We start from the raw sequence: 18,802 nt of genomic DNA on the forward strand, positions 1-18,802 counted from the left end.
CGCACTCTGCCATTCTTTCTTTTAAAGGCCCCAAGTTCTAGGTATTAACCACTAAGTGCGAGTTACAAATTCCAAAGCAGTAGATAATTATTTTGAGTAACATGATGGGAACTTTCACAACAATTTAACTAAACTGCACTGACAAACAGAATCAAACACAACAATCACATTGCACTAAACATGTAAATCTCTGAAGTGCTTTCAAAATCAAGCATGCAGCTTCTATGCTACATCAGTCTCAGACATTCTCCCGACGTCGCAGTGCTTGATATCTAAGCTAAACTGCCCACAACCACCATGATTTTGTCAGTTCCATTTAGCACGTGCATATGTGAACAGTCTTCTGTGTTTTTTGTAAGCAGTTGCTCTATATGCTCTGACTGAACCTTTCATAGCAGTATAGACACTGGGCATTTTGCATTGTGCTGATTGCTGGGTTCATATTAGTTCTGAGTCACAGCACTACTGGACACTATAAGTACTTCATTTTAATAAAAATAAAAACACAAAATCACAAAAAATGGTGACAAAATCTTGATGGGTCTGATATTAAATAAAAATGAGCCAAAAATGATAGACTCGTTATGCCTGCACTGAAGACCTCGAAGGCCCTGCATGTTCCCCACAAGTGAAGACTCTCTTCAGCCCAAAATAACACAGTTATGATGTAGCAACACTGCTACAATTGCACCACAGATGAGCAAAGTAGTGGCTTCAGTGGGGACCGCTTTCAGTGGTGCACCGCAGGAGTGCATTATCATGCATCTGATGGAAGGCCTGTCGTCGGCCTGTTCCCCAAATTTCTGAATTTCCATCATGAAATCATTTAAAATAATAAAAGCAATGAGATTCGTCTCATCATCGCCGCAGCCAAGTGGAAAATAACTTTGCATTTCAAATGGCATTTCATAAAGCAGACAGCCTGCGCCTCTTTCGTCAGATTACTACGCTGTAACAGGCAGAATTGGAATGAGAGCAGTGTGTGAGAGCGCACGTGCAAGTACGCACACACACTTACAGAGACAGACACACACGCAGGGACATACTCAGAGAGACAAATGTGCACGCACACACCACATCAGTTGTAGCGAATAAAAGACAAAAAGGCGCGGGAGCGTGAAATCCATTTTGGTGGTTTGTGTGTTGAGCCGTCAGTCTAGCGCTGAAGAGTGCTGTCGTGCTGCTAATTAGTGGCATTATCTCTGCACTGCGCACATACTGCTCATTACACAAACTCCAGCCACATCAGCCCAGGGGGAGAAAGTGGGAAAACTGCCTTTGGTTTGGGTCAGTGTGAAGCTTGTGCAGAAGGCACACGTGTTGGTACCGGAGTTTCCTTTGTGATAATAATAGGTTAATATACTGGTTCTGATTGAAATTCTTCATAAAATGAGGTTTATCAGTATGTTACAAACACAGGCAGGTAATGCAAACAGTGCAAACAGTGCCAAATATCCTGAGGTTAGCCCGTTTAGTTAAATGGCTTAGTTAGGGATGTTTCAGTCACATTTCAATGAAAATGAAAATGCAGCAGTCCCTCATCCCCTGTTTTGGAGTCAATTACATTTCCAGTTTGTTGTTGAGGGAGCAGACAAATATGAAGACATCTGACATCTGTCTATGTCTGGTTCAGTTCTGTTAATATTCAGCTGAAACAAAAATTGTACATTTCAGACAGTTATGTGGTTCTAGTAAACAGGTAAAACTACTGCCCATCTGTTGACGGATCATACATGCTTTATTAGAAAGTTCAACCTTGCTGATGCACAGTTCAAGACTGCAGCCCACCTGCTGATGCACAACTAGTGTTACTCATTTTCAACAGTTTGTAATTGTACATTTACATAGTGGACCTATAAGGTAGGTGGACCTCATACAGTGGGTAAGAGTGGAATGGTAGATGTTTCTAATAAACTGGGTAACAAGTGTAGGAGCCACTGCAAGCCAATGGTCATCAACCCTATTTCTGTCTCCCAACTACATGTCAAAACTTCAGAGACAGCCAACTTTTCAAAATGTTTTAATACGAATAAGTTTCTTTGTTGCTTTGGCATAATATATGTAAAAATTGTCATCAAATCATTATTTAGGAAAAACGACTTTTCATACAAAGAAAGACACTTTCATGTAACAGTCAAGATCATGAAATTTTTGCTGATGATTAAGGGCATGTAAATAAATGATTAACAGTTATTTGTCTTTTTTGTTTATTGTATGTAACTATTAAAGAACAAGCCTAAAGTGGTCAAACTAGCTGATTTTGCTCCCTAGCTGTCGATACTTAGCGGCCAAGTGATGACAAACAAAGCTTGAGCTCCAATGCACTAAAATTAAAAGGTGTTCCTAGTTAGAACATCTGTTGTTATTGAATTTCAGAATTACAAACTTGGAAGGAAAGCAAAGTGTCCTCAAACATTCAAATGGGTAGCGTACATTTAAAAAGACTTGCAACCCTGCAAAACATGATTAGCTGATTCAGGTGTGTTAGATTTGTGTTGGAGATAAGCTCTGCAGGAAAACAGATTGAACACAGAGTTGGTAAACACTGATGTATTCTATTTGGCTTGCACGTTTCTTGTGAAAGTACTTTTTGTGAGTGGGTTTCTGCTGGAATAGACTAAGTGAGAACACTGGAAATGGCCCAGACATCTCATGGGAAAATAAAAGAACAGCAAGTCAGCCCCACACCATAGCACACAAACAAAACCATGAAGTTAGATCCCATACCACAAACATGGCTCTGAAGTTGCTGAGGTCCGTGAACAGCTCCTCGACTGAGGTCTTCTTAGGATCGATGGCGAAGTACTCCACCATGTTCTGGTACAGCGTGCCCATATTTCCATGCATGATGACCAGCTTCTGGTACTGCTCCCTTGCCTGCATGGAGAAGCTGTGAGGCACTGCAGTTAAGGATTTAAATGTACGTTTGTTCATGTGAAAAGATAATGCTTCATAAATTACTGCTCCAACAGCAATGCACTAGTGATGGAATGCTAGAGTGAAAAATTCATAAACGACTCTTTATGAATTGCAGGAGTGATGGCAATTACCTGGGAGATGAAATATCTCAGGAATTCATCATTATAATCTGATGTACTAGCACCTCTACAGATTGAACGCCATCAGTTCCACCAGTTCTTCCATGTTAGCAATTTGGCCGACTATATGATATTATGATGATATGCAAATTCTCTGAAACTGAGAAGCAGAGCAAAAAAAGAGGCCCTAATAACTCTTGTTTTCATACAGACATAATGTGTTAGCAAAGTTTTAAATCCAATTAAAACCCTGTACCGTGAACATGAGCCTGTGTGTGCCTGCACATGCCTGTGTATGAATGAGGAGACCTTCAGCGAAAGCCATAATTCATACCAGGTTTGTGCCCACGTGCAGGACACGGGAGCCGCATTTGCATTTCTCTCAACACAAACGTAATTAAGGACGTTACAAATGAAATGGTCGGGGTTTGAAGCAAACTCGCCAGAAAGCGTGTTCATCACCCAAGACAACTTTATGTGGACATAAATTACACCAAGTGGTAAAGCTTCACTTAACACATTGCTAACATGCTGTATTCATTTATAGCAATGTTCCTTTTAGCCCGCTACATTTCACAGCTCCACAGCCACTTAGATCACTTATTAAGCACTATTAGACGAGTTTGAAAGGCAATTGACCTCATGCAGAGACACACACATGCACACACACACACACACACGCACACACACACGCACACACACACGCACACACACACGCACACACGCTCTCAGAGGTTTATTAACTCCAAAAGAGTGTGATGAAAACACAGCCTTGGCTTGGGAAGAGAGGAGGGAGAAAAAAAAATCTTTGAAGAAGATCAAAGTTTCCCCTCTCACAATAGCGAGCGAATAGGTAGCCATCCACATAAAGGGACAGAGGGAGAGAAATCAATGGCCAGTGGGGGGAAAAAAGAGATAAAACAGAAAAGACACACAGGGAGGGAAAAAAATCTTTGCCTGACTCAATGGCAGAAGAAATGTCAGGGAACAAAATGTATATTTCCGATTAGCTTTGCCCTACGTCTAAAGGATGTACAGTTATGAAAGAGAGTAGAATGAAAGAACAAATATGAAATTGAGCATGAAGCTCAATCAAGTGCACAAGAATAGAGCTGTGTAATGTCAGCATCTTCAGCATACAATATGTACTACAATGCAAACACACCAGATGACATACTAGACATAGAACAAACATTTTGGTCAACATTTACCTTTTACATTTACAATGTGTTTTAAAGACTACAGTTTAAAAAATGAATAAATAAATAGATAAAATAGATAAATAATTAAATTTTGGTGAGAATGATGACCTACAATAAGGTTGGGGGGGTGATGATAACCTAAAACAAGTTTGAGGGGAAAGAGGATAATCTTTAGTTTAAAAAAATACAAGAATGATGAATGATTAGTCTTGGGGAGCTTCTAAAAACTACAGTACGGCTCAAAAGTCAGAGACCACCCTTCATTCAAGTTCCAGGTAACGGCCTTTAAGAACAAGTTATTCATTTTGTCAGAGAAAAGAAGAGTAGAAAACAAATTCAACAGAAAACTACACAGAATCCTTAACAAATAAATATATGATAACATTCTTCAGTAACACCTTTATTACAGCTTAAATTCTTTTCAGGGGACTTGCTTTCAGTTTTTCAAAGAAATCTACAGAGACATTTTTCCACACCTTTAAGGTTCAGTCTTAGAAGTTGGTTGCATTTTCTGTAAGTAATCCCCATATTCAAGGATGCTGAGGTGGTCTGGGGTGGTCAGTCGATTGTTTTGAGATCACAAGCAGCTTCTTTCTTTGATTTGCAAATTTAATTTGCTTCTTATTTGTCTATTTCCTTTTTCAGTAATGGCTACACATCCATTCAGGCTCGTAGTGCTGAGTTGTCTTCTCACAGTGGAAGGATAGATAGAAATATCTTTGGATTTTTTCATATTTAAAGCAAGAGTGGAGGTTTATTCTCTCCTATGGCTCAAAGAAGAAAGCTTTAAGTACTGTTTATCTGCCGACAGTTTTGGTGGTCAACCAGGTCTTGCACGATTGTTGGGAGTCCCACTTTCTTTGTACCTTTTAATCATTTTTTTTTAACTCCAGTTTTTTTTAACTCCTGTTTTTTTCCCCACTTATCTTATTGCTTCTCTTCAGCAATATCCTGAATAATTAACAATTTGTACTTAATGGCTGTTTAGACAGGAAATAAATGAAGTATAGTCTCTGACTTTTGCACAAGTATACATATTTTGGGTGTGGTTCACTCTGGGGTGCTGGTCAGAGCACAGAGAGGCAGAGGAGTGAACTTTAAGCACTTCCAATCTGCCCTGCACTAAGGACACACCTGCATGCACACACTAGCGCACTGATAAATGTGTATCCCCTTAGTATTCAGTAGATCATACATCAGAGTTATTAAACTGCCTACAATTAGTGCGCTTCAGCTTTGCATATAAACCACTCACGCCTTAAGTCATATGCAATATTGACAAACTGTTGCATCTGATCCACTTAAAGAGGCGCTTTGTAATAATGTAAAAGACTATGTGTGTATGTGCACGCGCAATCTTGCTATGAGATTTTCTTATACGTGCTGTCACAGCAATCACCGCAGACATTTCACAGTGTTGGCACTTTACAAAGTTAAACAATAAAGCAAATAAAGTATGAGGGAAGCCTAGTCAAAACTCTTGCAGTCGAAAATATTACTCATGAAAGCTTGTATGATGCTGTAAGTCTGTAAATAAAACAACCATCATAAGTTATCTAAATCTTTGATATGTACTGTTAGATATATTTCCAAACACCTTTTTTTACCCTCTCTTTCAAACTCTCTCTTCCCCTCTTACTCTAACATGAAAGTGAGAGAGACTGGGTCTAATCCTAGCTGTGAGGTCAGGACTGCCTGTGAAAAGATTGAGTTTTTTTTTTTTTTTTTCTTTAAGTGTCACTGCTAATATCCCCCGACTTTGATGTTGTCTTAAATAGTAATCCTGTTTGGTGCTATGGCCTTGCACAACCCTCTCTCTCACATCTCATCACAACATAAAACTTACTGTGTGTTTGGATGTGAGTGTATGTGAGATGCTGCAGCTAAGTGTTTAAGAGGGTGTGTGGGTGTTGGTGATAGCATGCTGTGCGTGGATCTCGTGGGTGTGAGTGTATGTGCTGGCTGCAGGGTGAATCGAGTGCTAGTCTGTTTGACTCGGCCACCACACCAGCCAAACCTTGTGAAAAACGTCAGTGCCACATATAGACCTGTAGTCTGCACAGCCGGGTCTCTTTCTTTATCTCTCTCACTCCCTCTCTCTCTTTCTCACTTACATTTAAGCAAGCAAACAAGTAAGCTAATGCAACACAGTCAATTATGCTAACTCAGACTGATAAAGGGGAACAGTTGTGTTTTTAGTGTCAGAAGGTGCTGCACCATGTGTTAGAGAAAACAGCTTTTTTGCCATCAAAGCCACTTCAGAGACAATCATTTTTTAAACTTTTCAGCAGCTAAAGCAGTGTTGGCTCAGTTACAGGCAGCCTTAGCTTGGGTTTTCTGTTTCTGTCGAGTGTCCTCGGAAAGAGTTTCAGTATGGATACAATGCTGTTCAAAAGTCCAAACTTTAAATCCCTCTTGAAATCTTCTAGCTCTAAATGTTTTGAATGCACACAAATGTTTCTCAGTTTATTTACAGCAGCAGCAATTTTTTACATTTTTTTAATTGTTACCTCAGTCAAATCGTAGCTTTCAGTGGACAGAGGATGTATGCAATTCAACAGCATATACAGATAAGTTGACTGATTGGTAGTAAAAACATTTGTTAATATCAAAGAAATCATAACTCTTTACAAGTATAAATGACTCCTAGTACACCCATGGTAGGTGAGGGGGGGGCCTGAATATAGGTTCTACAATAAAATGGTCATCATTCAATACTTTCCCAAGTTTTTTCTTACATTTGTTCTTGAGAAAGGCCACCTTATTCTGGTTTGGAATCACTTCTGATCAAACCCCGAACTGCAAAATTCGCTTCTGATTGTGAAAATTTTTCAGGAGGTGCAAACTGGTGCAAAATCAGGATACAAATTGCGCATGCCAGGTTTAAGGTTTCACCCTGTTTCATCTTGTTTGTGAGTTCAAATCCCATTTATATCATAACATCATAACTAAAAGCATAACTGACCATGTTTAAATGGCTGTAGGAACAGCAGTTTTTAAAAATATGGCACTACCGTTTTGCTGGCGCAATGTATCTGCTCCTACTTCAAACGTAAAACAAAAGTAAGCATACTACATAAATATACTATATTGCATATCATGAAAACATCTATTGCTATACAAGTATAGCAACGTTATAGTTTTTATGTATGTGCCCACTACATGTAAAACTAATCCCACTCAAATAGGGCTGAACACCTCACTGGATGTTCTCCACTATGTTTTTAGACACTGCTACAAAATGGCAGACTCCCAAAATAATGCACTACATGGTGAATAGGATCATTGTTTTGGACATAGCCTGTGTATAAGGGGAATATCTCTGAAAATAGAAGGCAGGAGAAGGAAAGAGGAGCAAGTGACCTGTCAGCAGCAGCCATTCTCTGCTCATTAGTGGGGTTTATAAATAGTGACCGCTCATCAAGCACACGTTTACGACACATACTGCCCTTTTCTAGAGCCACACATACTGACCGTTTCACCCCAGCACATCTTTGCACACTAAAACTTACACATTCCTACCCTGAAAACCTGAGGAGCAATGCTTATATCACCCCGGCTCTGACACTGACACTCAAACACACCCACACACTCAGCCCAGAACACTCACCACCTGCCAAGCTCTGCTCAAAGCACACACGCCTCTCTCACCCACTCACTCACTCACTCACAAACTGACAAGATGTGCATCTTTTCTCATCGCAATACAAGACACTCACCACACGCACCTCATGTAGCCTTTATCCAGCTACATTCCAGTTCATATCTGAAATACATGTACTCCACCAGCAGGTCAAAATGAGATCTCAGGTCAGTGAGAGACTGAACTAAAAGCAAGGCAGAGCACCTACTGGACTTGGTGGCTTCCTTCAGATTTCTTTGTATCTTAATTTTCATCTACTATGTTCTTACATAACCATTTTCCAACCTCTGTTTATCCCTTAGAATTGAACAGGTTTTTTTTTTGTTACTGTAACTTTGGTTTATATAAATGAGCTGTTTTCTAATTGGAAACCCTGCATTGTGTACTAAGTAGGGTGAAATACCAAAAATTATTGCAATCGCTCATTGAGGAACATTGTTTATTTTGGTTGACACATTAGCTGTGTCCCAATTCAGGGGCTGCATCCTTCAGAGGCCGCATTTGAAGGCCGATTGCGTCACAGCGGCGTGACTAGGCTGTCCCATTTCAAAGACTCCTTCATATGCAACTGACAAATGTGTCCTTCTTTTCCATGGCAATGAAGGATCCAACGGGTGGATCATTCGCCAGCCAACATATCCCGAGGTTCACTGCGTGCTGATGAGGATTCGAGAACATGAAAGTATTGGGTTTAAACTGAGTCGAATAGTGAAAGATACAAATGTTAAAAAGTGGTCTCAACAAAATGTAGGAGCAAGGAGCAGACACAGAGATGCATCTCCAGCTCTAATAAACGAAAAAATAAAAAACTAAAATCAACTAAAATCTGGCTCCATCTTTAAAGAACTTTAAAAGAACTTGACAGAAGCATGACTGTGACACAAACAGGAAATCTGCCGTAGGGCAGACTGTCTCATTTCAGTTCAGCCTTCACGGGTCTACGCAGCCTTCGATGGACATGCCTTCGTACACCGCGTCCTTCGAAGGATGCAGCCCCTGAATTGGGACTCAGCTGTTTTTTTCCCAAAGTGGCAAACCTCAAGCCATTCTTGCTTATATAGGACTAGGCCTTTCCTGGACATGTCCCTTTTTACTCAGACATGATTGAACACCTGTTTAAGATCTTTTTTAAATATTCCAACTTTTTGTTTTTACAAAAAACTATGAAGTTGATAATGATAAAGATAGCACATTAAATATATTTGTACTGTTTTTGTTTAAATACAGGTCAACATTCCCAACTCTGTGAATATATTGCACACATGAATTTATGAATTTTTTAACTTTTTTTTTTTAACTCTTAGCCACTTGATCTCCAGAAAGAAAGATGACATAGCACTGGTCTAACCTTGCTGTAAGTAAATCACAGAATGCTTATGATCTGTAGGCAGCCTTAGATGCATACAGATGTACGCGCACACAGTCTGTCAGGATAGAGTGCTGATCTGTTCAGTAATGGGTTGAGGCACGAGTTGGACAGCTAGTGGAACTGCGATTGACACACACATTAGTTTTAAAACTACTCCAAATGAGACTGAGATGAGATACTAAAATGTGAAAATGAATGTTCTACAGGAGAGAAAGAAAAAAAAGGTCTAATTTTACTGTGAGGTCATCCTCTCAAGTGAGACGAAGGGTGTTAAGACCACCTCTCTTTTAAGTCCTTTCTTTTGCCTTTTTTAGTGAGGCCACAATTGTGGAAGACAGAATGGATGAGAGCAAGGTAGTGTGACAACAACAGAGAAGAGAAAGAAAGAGACAGAAGAACAAGCAAAAGTTCAAGCAAGAGAGGAAGAGAAGAGAAAGGAGAATGCAAGCTCTAAGGGCATCAACACTGCAACAGGGAAACACCATCAGCACATCAATCATACACACATACACGCACTCAGAGAGACCATGCAGTGTACCCTTGGCCAGTAGGATAATGACCTCCCCAGACAGCCTGCAGTCCAGTTCAGGTCAAAGAGGAGGGGAGGGGGAAGGAGCCAGGGTGAAGCAGAGCAGAGGCTATAGTTCTGACTATTCACTAACTCTCAAATACTACACTATTGTCTGGATATATTCAGCATCAGAGTTAGAGTTTTGATACTGTATAATTTGTTAGCTACCCTGTTCTTCAGTGGTCAGGACCCCCATGGACCCTCACAGAGCAAGTCCTATTTGGGTGGTGAATCATTCTCAGCACTGCAGTAACACTGATGTGGTGGTGGTGTGTTGTGTGTTGTGCTGGTACGAGTGGATCAGACCACTGGTCAGACCGCTGGTACGAGTGGACCACTGAAGAACAGGGTAAAAGGGGGCTAACAAAGTATGCAGAGAAACAGATGGACTACAGTCTGTAATTGTAGAATTACAAAGTGCACCTATATAGTAAGTGAAGCTGATAAAAAGGACAATGAGCGCAGAAACAAGGATGCCTGATCCGTGTATCATTGTTATTATTATTATTATTATTATTATTAGCAGGAGTAGTAGTAGTAATAGTAGTAGTGGTATGACTACATTACACAAAAACAAACTATAAAAAAAAAAAAAGAAAGAAAAAAAAGATATATACACATTGTGTTGCCAAAAGTCTTTAAACTTCAGGACAGAAGAAACCAAAAGTGCTGGAGCAGGACAGCAGTCAGAACAGAGAGAATGAAGAGACAGGCAGGCCGACAGACAGACAGCTGTGGATGGATGGAGGGTGGAAATGCAGAGTGAAACTCCATTATTGAACAGACACCTGCCTGAAGCCTGAAGCGTGGCCTGCTGACACTCGTAGTGAATAATTAAAATGCACACACTAGCTGTCTTACACACTGATCTGCGCTCTGATTTGACAGTGTGAGTGAGTGTGTTGCAATGTACGCAAGTGTGTGTGTGTGCGCGTGTGGAGCAGTTCTCAAAACAGAGTGTAAGTATATATTGTTAGTGCAGGGAACAATTTTTGGAACACGTTTTTGGAACAAGAACAGAAGAGTTCTCTTCTGAGAGAGAGCAGAGAGTGTGTGTACAGGGTAAAGGATATAGCCATCTTGCTGTGGAACAGGTCTTGCTGGTCGATGGGGGAGCTGAAGGTGTCCAGATCTTTCTCCAGCTGCAGCAGCTGCTTCTCCATCTGCCTCAGAGTCTTCTCCAGGTTCTCCGCTGATACTACACACACAGAGAGATATGTTTTTATTAGACTGCAGCAACTGACATATCTAGCATAGTTCCTTGGTGAGAAGAAAGCTAAAAATTTTTCTGAAAAAACCTTTTATGAAAATGAATTCCACATACTTGTATTATAATTTAATAATTTAATAATATTATATAATTTTTGTATTGCTAGCACAAATGACCCACTTACACTTACTGTACCTGCTACATTATTTGACTGGACTGACTGAGTAATGGGTCTTTAAAGTAGGGTGGCCTAAACATTGGGGTCACACTGAGTTTTATCTAAAGGCAGAAAAACATGAGGTACACTGCAAAGTCTTTTTTTTATTACAGGTTCAGGTTGCTTGTGGCTGTGCGTCTTAACTGTTTCTAAGCAACAATAGCATCATAACTGCAACATAAGGCTAGAGGCTTACCCTCAATAGAACCAAAATGTAGAAGCAAGCAAAGGAATACATTTGAAAACATGTTTTTTGGTTAAAAAAAAAAAGCTGAGGGAAACTGGTAGTAATGGAGGAACAGAAGCTGACTTTTCAGATCTGAGCTAAATCTATACCTAACTGGTACAACACCAGATGCTGATGAGGACTCGTTGTCTTCTACACAAGGTATTTCCTCCTCATTGGATGATGTGGCAACATGTTAGTTGGTCAGAGAAATATATTTCCACTGTTTCAGGTAGAGCGGTTAGCACAGTTAGCGATAATGCTACAGTTGCTTCTCAATCATGTCTTTCACAATGAGTTCCTGGCAATGTGTTCATGTTAAGCCACTTGTGTTTCGGAACAGCAAAGTATAATATACAAACTTACTCACAAATACTAGTAAAGTATGGGTAGTTATGTCAGTGTGTGTTGCGCTGGTCTGAGTGGATCAGACACAGCAGTGCTGCTGGAGTTTTTAAACACCTCAGTGTCACTGCTGGACTGAGAATAGTCCACCAACCAAAAGTATCCAGCCAACATCGTCCTGTGGGCAGTGTCCTGTGATCACTGATGAAGGACTAGAGGATGACCAACACAAACTGTGCAGCAGCAGATGAGCTATCGTCTCTGACTTTACATCTACAAGGTGGACTTACAAGGTAGAAGTGTCTAATAGAGTGGACAGTGAGGGGACACAGTGTTTAAAAACTCCAGCAGCACTGCTGTGTCTGATCCACTTGTACCAGTACAACACACACTAACACATCACCACCACATCAGTGTTACTGCAGTGCTGAGAATGATCCACCACTCAAATAGTACCTGCTCTGTGAGGGTCCATATTCAAATTTCAGATGCATTATTAAACCTGTTTTTTGTAATTTTGCATTTATTTTTCTGGGATGTCTTTTTACTAAAAAAAAACATTTTTAACAACCAGTGTAAATATGAAATACATTTTTCTTGTGGAAAAGAGTAAAACCAAAACTAACAATATACAGACAACACACCTATGTCAACAATGCATTCTACAGGTCAGCAGTCCCAGCAAAAATGGCACTAAATAATGTAATCTCTCTGAATTATTTGTCATCTTTTTGTTCAAATTTTCCACCTTACCTTAAATGAAGCAGCAGGTACATTCTGGCAACTGCACAGGTGGCTAGATGTAACTGCTAGGCAAATTAAGGTGCAGTGTGAAATTCGAATATGACGTCGACTTCAGCTTCATCAAATTTCTTAAGTCATTGGCCTCATACGTGCGTCCCATACACTGAAGCATCTTATCATGAGACAGTGCTGGAATTTGAAAAATATTATAGTCATTTACGCTTCAGTATCTGCTGGTTCAGAGCTTGTTTCGTGCACAAGGCCTGAGTCTACAGTGTCGTCTGATGCAGCTGGCTGATTTATGCCGCTTCTCAGGCGGTACAAGAGAAAACACTATCACTACAACTGATCTGGTGTCCATGTTAGGCTAAGGCCAACCCTGAACTACAGGCCTAAGGTTATGTCCTCTAAAACAAAGTGGACTACTTCAGATAGAAGAGACTAGCATGGCTTGCACTGTTTATACATTACATTATCTGCACTAATTTGTGTACAACTGTTAAGACAAAACTCATACCTAAGGGGGACAGCCACACAGGGGACATTAAATAGTGAACAAAACATTGTTCCATTGAAAACAACAGAAAAAGGCATCTCCATTCTCCAAAAAACAAACAAACAAATACACACGTCAACCCAGTCTTATATACTGTCAGTCAAAACAAAAGCTGGTATCTCTAAAATGGTGATCTTAAGTTATAAGGTTTTGACTGGCAGCTACAATATTTACATATGTGGGTGAGAGTTCAAAATTAAAACCATATTACAGTTTTCTCATGTACATATGCATATGTGCACGAGTGGGTCAAGCAACAAATTCGCAAAGAAAGGGTGAAGCAAGGACAGCGTGACACCTTACTACATGGCCTAGTGAATCCTGCCCATACTGAGAACCTCAAATTAAACAGATTAAGAAAGAAAATGAAAGCAAAAAAGCGCTAAGCTGCTTAGCTCTTTAGGTAGCTTAACATGCACACAATGCAGTATGAAAAATAATTCATTACATCCAGCTAAGCAGAGGATAAGCAAACGAAACTCTATCCCACCAGGCTTCCTCACCGTGGAGTATCAGTGTACGTTCCTGCTGCATCCATAACTGGATTGCAAAAGCATTTAGGTTCTGTTTTCTACCCAGTACCTTCAGCTTCTTAATCAAAGCTGAACTGCCTATTAAAATCATATAATTACCTCATCATAGTACCACTGAGCAAATAACAGTATTTACACCTACCATTTAAGAGAGCGAGAGAGAGAGAAAGAAAAGAAAACAATTTAAAAAAGAGGACGCCATATTGTGCTAGGCCGGTACTGTTAGCCACAGTAAAGAGGAGGGGGGACAAAAAAAAAACAAAACAACAAAGCAGCACTACGCCTCAGTACCAGTCACCCCTATTTGCAAACACAAACTTTAGCTGTGATGCACATTTCTGAATATGCTGCCGCTTACCCTGGATCACTGATTACTGGAAATAAACAGAAGAGTGAAGATAACACGTGCATGTGTGTGCTGTTCCGCTAGGTGTTATAGATTTTCAGCTCGCAGGAGCCATGTGTGCAACAGCTGCTCTAATTAAGTACAGCACAACAGCAGCACCATTTCAACACCTTACACTCACTCCAACACATACATAATGCGGAAAATAAAACTCAGCACATGCATAGCACTGCATGGAAGTCAGAGATCACCCTTTGTTTATGTAATTTACAGTCAAAACAACCATTAAGAACAGGTATTCCTTTTTCTGGAGACAGACATTAGATATAAGATGCTGCAGTTGCATGAGAAGGGGAAAGTCAAGAGAAAAGTGAAAAAATAAGAATTTCCAGAAGTTCAAAGTTCAAAAACTTTTTAAAAGATACAGAGAAAAAAAATGATACAATCGTGCAAGACCTGGTAGACCACCGAAACTGTAACCATCAGATCAACAGTACTTAAAGCTTTCATCTTTGAATGATAGGAGAGAGATCTGAAAAATACCACACAGGTGTTTCTGTGAATTCTTCCACTGTGAGAAGACAACACCATGAGTGTGACAGGATGTGTAGCTATCAAGAAGCCATTACTGAGAAAGGGAAACAGACAAGAAGACAATTTGCAAATCCAACAAAGAAGCCGCTGGTGTCCACACCTTAACCTCAACGAATGGAGGGATAACTTAAATTGTGAGAAGTAGCGAATGAAACCAACTTCTAAGACTGAACTTTGGAGGTGTGGAAAAATATCCCTGCAGATTTCTGAGAAACTGAAAGCAAGCCTTTCGAAAAGAATGGAAGCTTTAATAAAGGCAAAAGGTGGACAGACTAAATACTGAAAAAAATATATTATATTTAGGCTTTTGAGTAATTTTCTGCTAAATAATTTCTTTTTTGATTTAAAAAAAATGGCTGTTTTGCCCAGAACGGAAATAAATTATAGGTGGTCTCTGACTTCTACACAGTCCTGTACATCACTAAGTGATGTCTGAAGAAATTAAACTATGAATATATCATAAAATACAGATTAGGTTGTAAAACAGAGTAAACCAATAACACACAGATTAACAAATGTTTGTTTTATTAAATTGTATCTAAACTATACACAGTTTGATTGACCTACACATTTTGTAGTGTGGTAAAAAAGTATTTGCCTTGTTCCTGATTTTCTTCATTACTGTAATTTGTCACATGCAAAACACCCAAGTGAAATAGTGATTGCTCCCTTAGTTACTGTTTTTGGTAGATTTAACTGATAATGAAATTCAGCTGATTGAACACAGCCAGGCATGAATGCAGCCTGGCTTGTTGAATGCAAACCTCACTCATACTGAAGTTTTTAGAGTGATGTCATCACCACAAAGCACAACAGGCCACGGTCAAAAGAAATCCAAAGGATATCAGTCTGGAAAAGGTTACAAAATGATTTCTAAGATTCTCGGACATCATCAAACCACAGTAAGAGCCATTATCTACAAACAAAGTGGCATTCATGGAAGAGTAACAAAGCAGAAAACACTGCTAAACAAACATCAATGCTCATCCCACATTTGCAAAAAAGCACAGTTCATAGGAATATCTTACCTACAGTGAAGCATGAAGCTGGTAGTATGAAGGTGTGGGGATGTTTTGCTGCCTTGTGACTTTGCTATCATTTAGGGAACCATGAATTATTTTCTGTATCAGATATTTTTATGGAGAGTTTGTTTATCTGTTCATGAGGTGAAGTTGAAATATATTTGGGTTATGCAGCAAGACAATGATCCAAAACAGAAAAAAACGCATCTGAGAAGATTAAAAGAAACAACATAAATGTGAGTGGTGCTGAATCTGACCCAATCCTTTGGGATTCTTTAGCAGGGTCTCAAACGAGCAGTTCATGCTTGAACACCAGCAAGTATATTTTTAATACAGCAGTTATGCAATGAAGAAAGGGCTCAAATTTCTCCACCACAATGTGAAAGGCTGATAGGAAATGGCTGGATATGCTGGATGCAGATATTGCTGCTAAGATTCAATAAAAGGATGCAATTACTTTTTCAAATGGGTAATTCACATGTTGGACATTTGTTCTTTAAATAAGTGAAATAATTTCAAAAATGTGTTTTGTCTTTGATAAGGTTTTTGTTTAGAGATCTAAAAGCGTTCACTGTAACAAATATGAAGTAATAGAGAAAATCAGGAAAGGGGGGAAATACGCTTTCACTGTATATTCCAACCCATTTTGGCAACATAGACAATGTTTGGCAAGTGCAAGAACATTATCTGTAAGAAGCAATTAAGGATATAAGCACTAAATAGCAAACAATCCGAATAAAGTCATTAATGCACACTATTTACACAAATCTGTCTGTCCATTCGCATGTCGCATGTAATTCCACACAGCCGCTATAAATGGCTAAAAACAAACAATCCGTTCGGGATTTTAACTCCCTGTAGAGGGTTTTGGCCAGAAATACTAGCATATTATTTTTACGGGTTTGAACATGGAGTACACAGCCAGCTGTTCTGAAAACACAGTGCAGCACAGATACAGAAGTGATTTTGTGAAAATTCTGCCAGAACGGGAAAGCAGTGACCAAGCTGAAAAGTAGCCTATAAGAACTGCAGCACAGTGAAACGGCCTAAATATGAATAGGCTGAGCAACCACTTACATACTTAACAACATTACATTAAGGATAAACACTCATCTATACTCAATCCATATAACAACCCATATCAACACCCAGGTTAATAAAATTTAAAATTCAGCATAAACACTGTTACATCAGCTGTCAGAGCCAGGTGATATAGGCTACATCGATGTATGAATTACTCTGCTGAACCGGTTTAGAGTTGAAAACTCATATCAGACTTTTAACTGGCTTGGACTTTAGACTAAGATCCTTTTGCTTTGAATGACCCAATACCTTAAATATGTTTATGCTTTTAAAATAAAAGATTGAATATTCCACTTTGTCACTAACAAAAAAATCATAACACTTCGGAAACTTGGCCAAATGTGTTTTGGTTGTGATAATTCTTAACTGTACACACTGATGTTCTGACTTTGGGACACATTTACTTTAAAACAATGGAATCTAAGTGCTCACCATGTGGTCATGAGGGACAGGGATGCAGTCTCACTTCCTGCTCTAAAATGCAGGGGTGTGGCTAAAATAAAGCTCCGCCTATGGACAAAAACTCTGTGTTCCGATAATGACACAGTAGTTTTTAATTTAAAAAATAAACTCATGATGAAGCTAAATCTTTTAATCAAACATCAAAAAATCTTTAAAAATAAAATGCACAAAATGAATTTAATTTGTTTTTCATAAATTGAAATTTAGGAGTTTGGGTTTGGGACAGCCATCTCCCAGTAGAAAGTACCCTATAAATGATGTTTATCTTATTCATCTCACTTGCCTTGGAATAAAACAGATCATAAACATAGTCCTTGGAAATATCTAAGGTCTGAATTCTTTATTGTTTTTAATAGTTTTTTTTGTTACCAATAATCAAGAAGCATGGAGCATTTAACTTTATTATTGCTAACTTAAACATCATCTAATACTATTATACAATTGGAAAATCTCATGACACTGAATTTTATCAGCACTGCCAGTGCTATTAGCACAGACAAAACTATATGTGTTTATACTATAGCTGATCTGGACATATAAATAGCAGAGTAGCATGACTCTGCGGTTGTAATGGAAAAAAGCAGTAGCTCACTAAGAAGCCTCAGGGTGCATCTTCTCCTTCTGCTCTAAGCCACTGAGCTCAGTGTGCCGAGGGCCGCAGGGTGAGAGAGCACAGAGGCTGCTAAGAGAGCAGAGAGAGTAGAGAAAGGATGAACTTTACCACCACAGTGCTCTGGAGCACTGAAAGGGGATGCATGTGAGCAATGCTTGGTGGAAATGTAGACATTGGATGGGTATAAGAAAGTAAGCTCTTGAAGCATCTGTTCAGTGTATAATGTCCAAGTGCTCACAGTGGGCCTGATTCACCAGCCGTTCTTAAGAAGAAATATCTTCTTAAAACCCACTTAGATTTACAAAGATTCTGACATTCACCAGTGCTTTCTTATTTGAGATTATTAGGTAAAAACAGAATCTACGCACACTCAAGAGCACAATTCAGTGGTTTAGGAACACGTCATGAATCTGACGTACGACCTTTCTCAAGCACAAATTTAAAAAAAAAAAAAAACTTTGGAAGATATTAATGAATGAGGCTCAATGACCTCATTCTCACTCAAAATATTTCTACTGCAATACGTAAGAAACAGACAAATATTAAGTAATACTACTAAGTAATACTGTGGACATGTGTGCTTCAATAATATATACTTCACAAAACTATGAAAAATGGCACTAATAGCACTAATAATAAAATATAATACAAATATACTTCAAAGTATACTTCTAACTAATATAAAGTTTTGAAGTAAGTCAACATCTCTATGGTGAAAATACTGCGGTACTTTATGTTCATATGGTGTGGTCTACGCTGCTTGTTAACTATAACTCCTAATCAGCGTGCTGTTTGTTTTGCCTTTTTCCACCTTAAATAAACAACTTACATTGCTAAAGCTCCTCCTCCGATCATTTATTTTTGCCAATAACGCTGTCACCATGCCAACATTTAAGTGGCTTAATGCTGACATTGGTTGCATAACCCTATGAGGTGGGAAACAAGGTCTTTTTTCAATGCAAAAACACCTTAGTAACCGCATTAGTTAGATTTTGTTGATTTTTTTCACTGTCTTAAGTATTTGCATT

General features: G+C 39.1%; 1 protein-coding gene across 1 annotated transcript in view; it reads right to left on the reverse strand.

Moving 5' to 3' along the window:
• Positions 1 to 18,802, reverse strand: part of diaph3 (diaphanous-related formin 3) — a 433,509-nt gene that overhangs the window by 134,477 nt on the left and 280,230 nt on the right. The window contains exons 24-25 of the mRNA XM_036586844.1: positions 10,897 to 11,021; positions 2,728 to 2,892 (exon numbers count right to left, since the gene is read on the reverse strand). Of these exons, the coding sequence (XP_036442737.1) occupies positions 2,728 to 2,892; positions 10,897 to 11,021 (290 nt within the window). The remainder of the gene's footprint in view (positions 1 to 2,727; positions 2,893 to 10,896; positions 11,022 to 18,802) is intronic.

Source organism: Colossoma macropomum, unplaced genomic scaffold (genome assembly GCF_904425465.1).
Source record: "Colossoma macropomum unplaced genomic scaffold, Colossoma_macropomum, whole genome shotgun sequence".
Taxonomy (NCBI): Eukaryota; Metazoa; Chordata; class Actinopteri; order Characiformes; family Serrasalmidae; genus Colossoma; species Colossoma macropomum.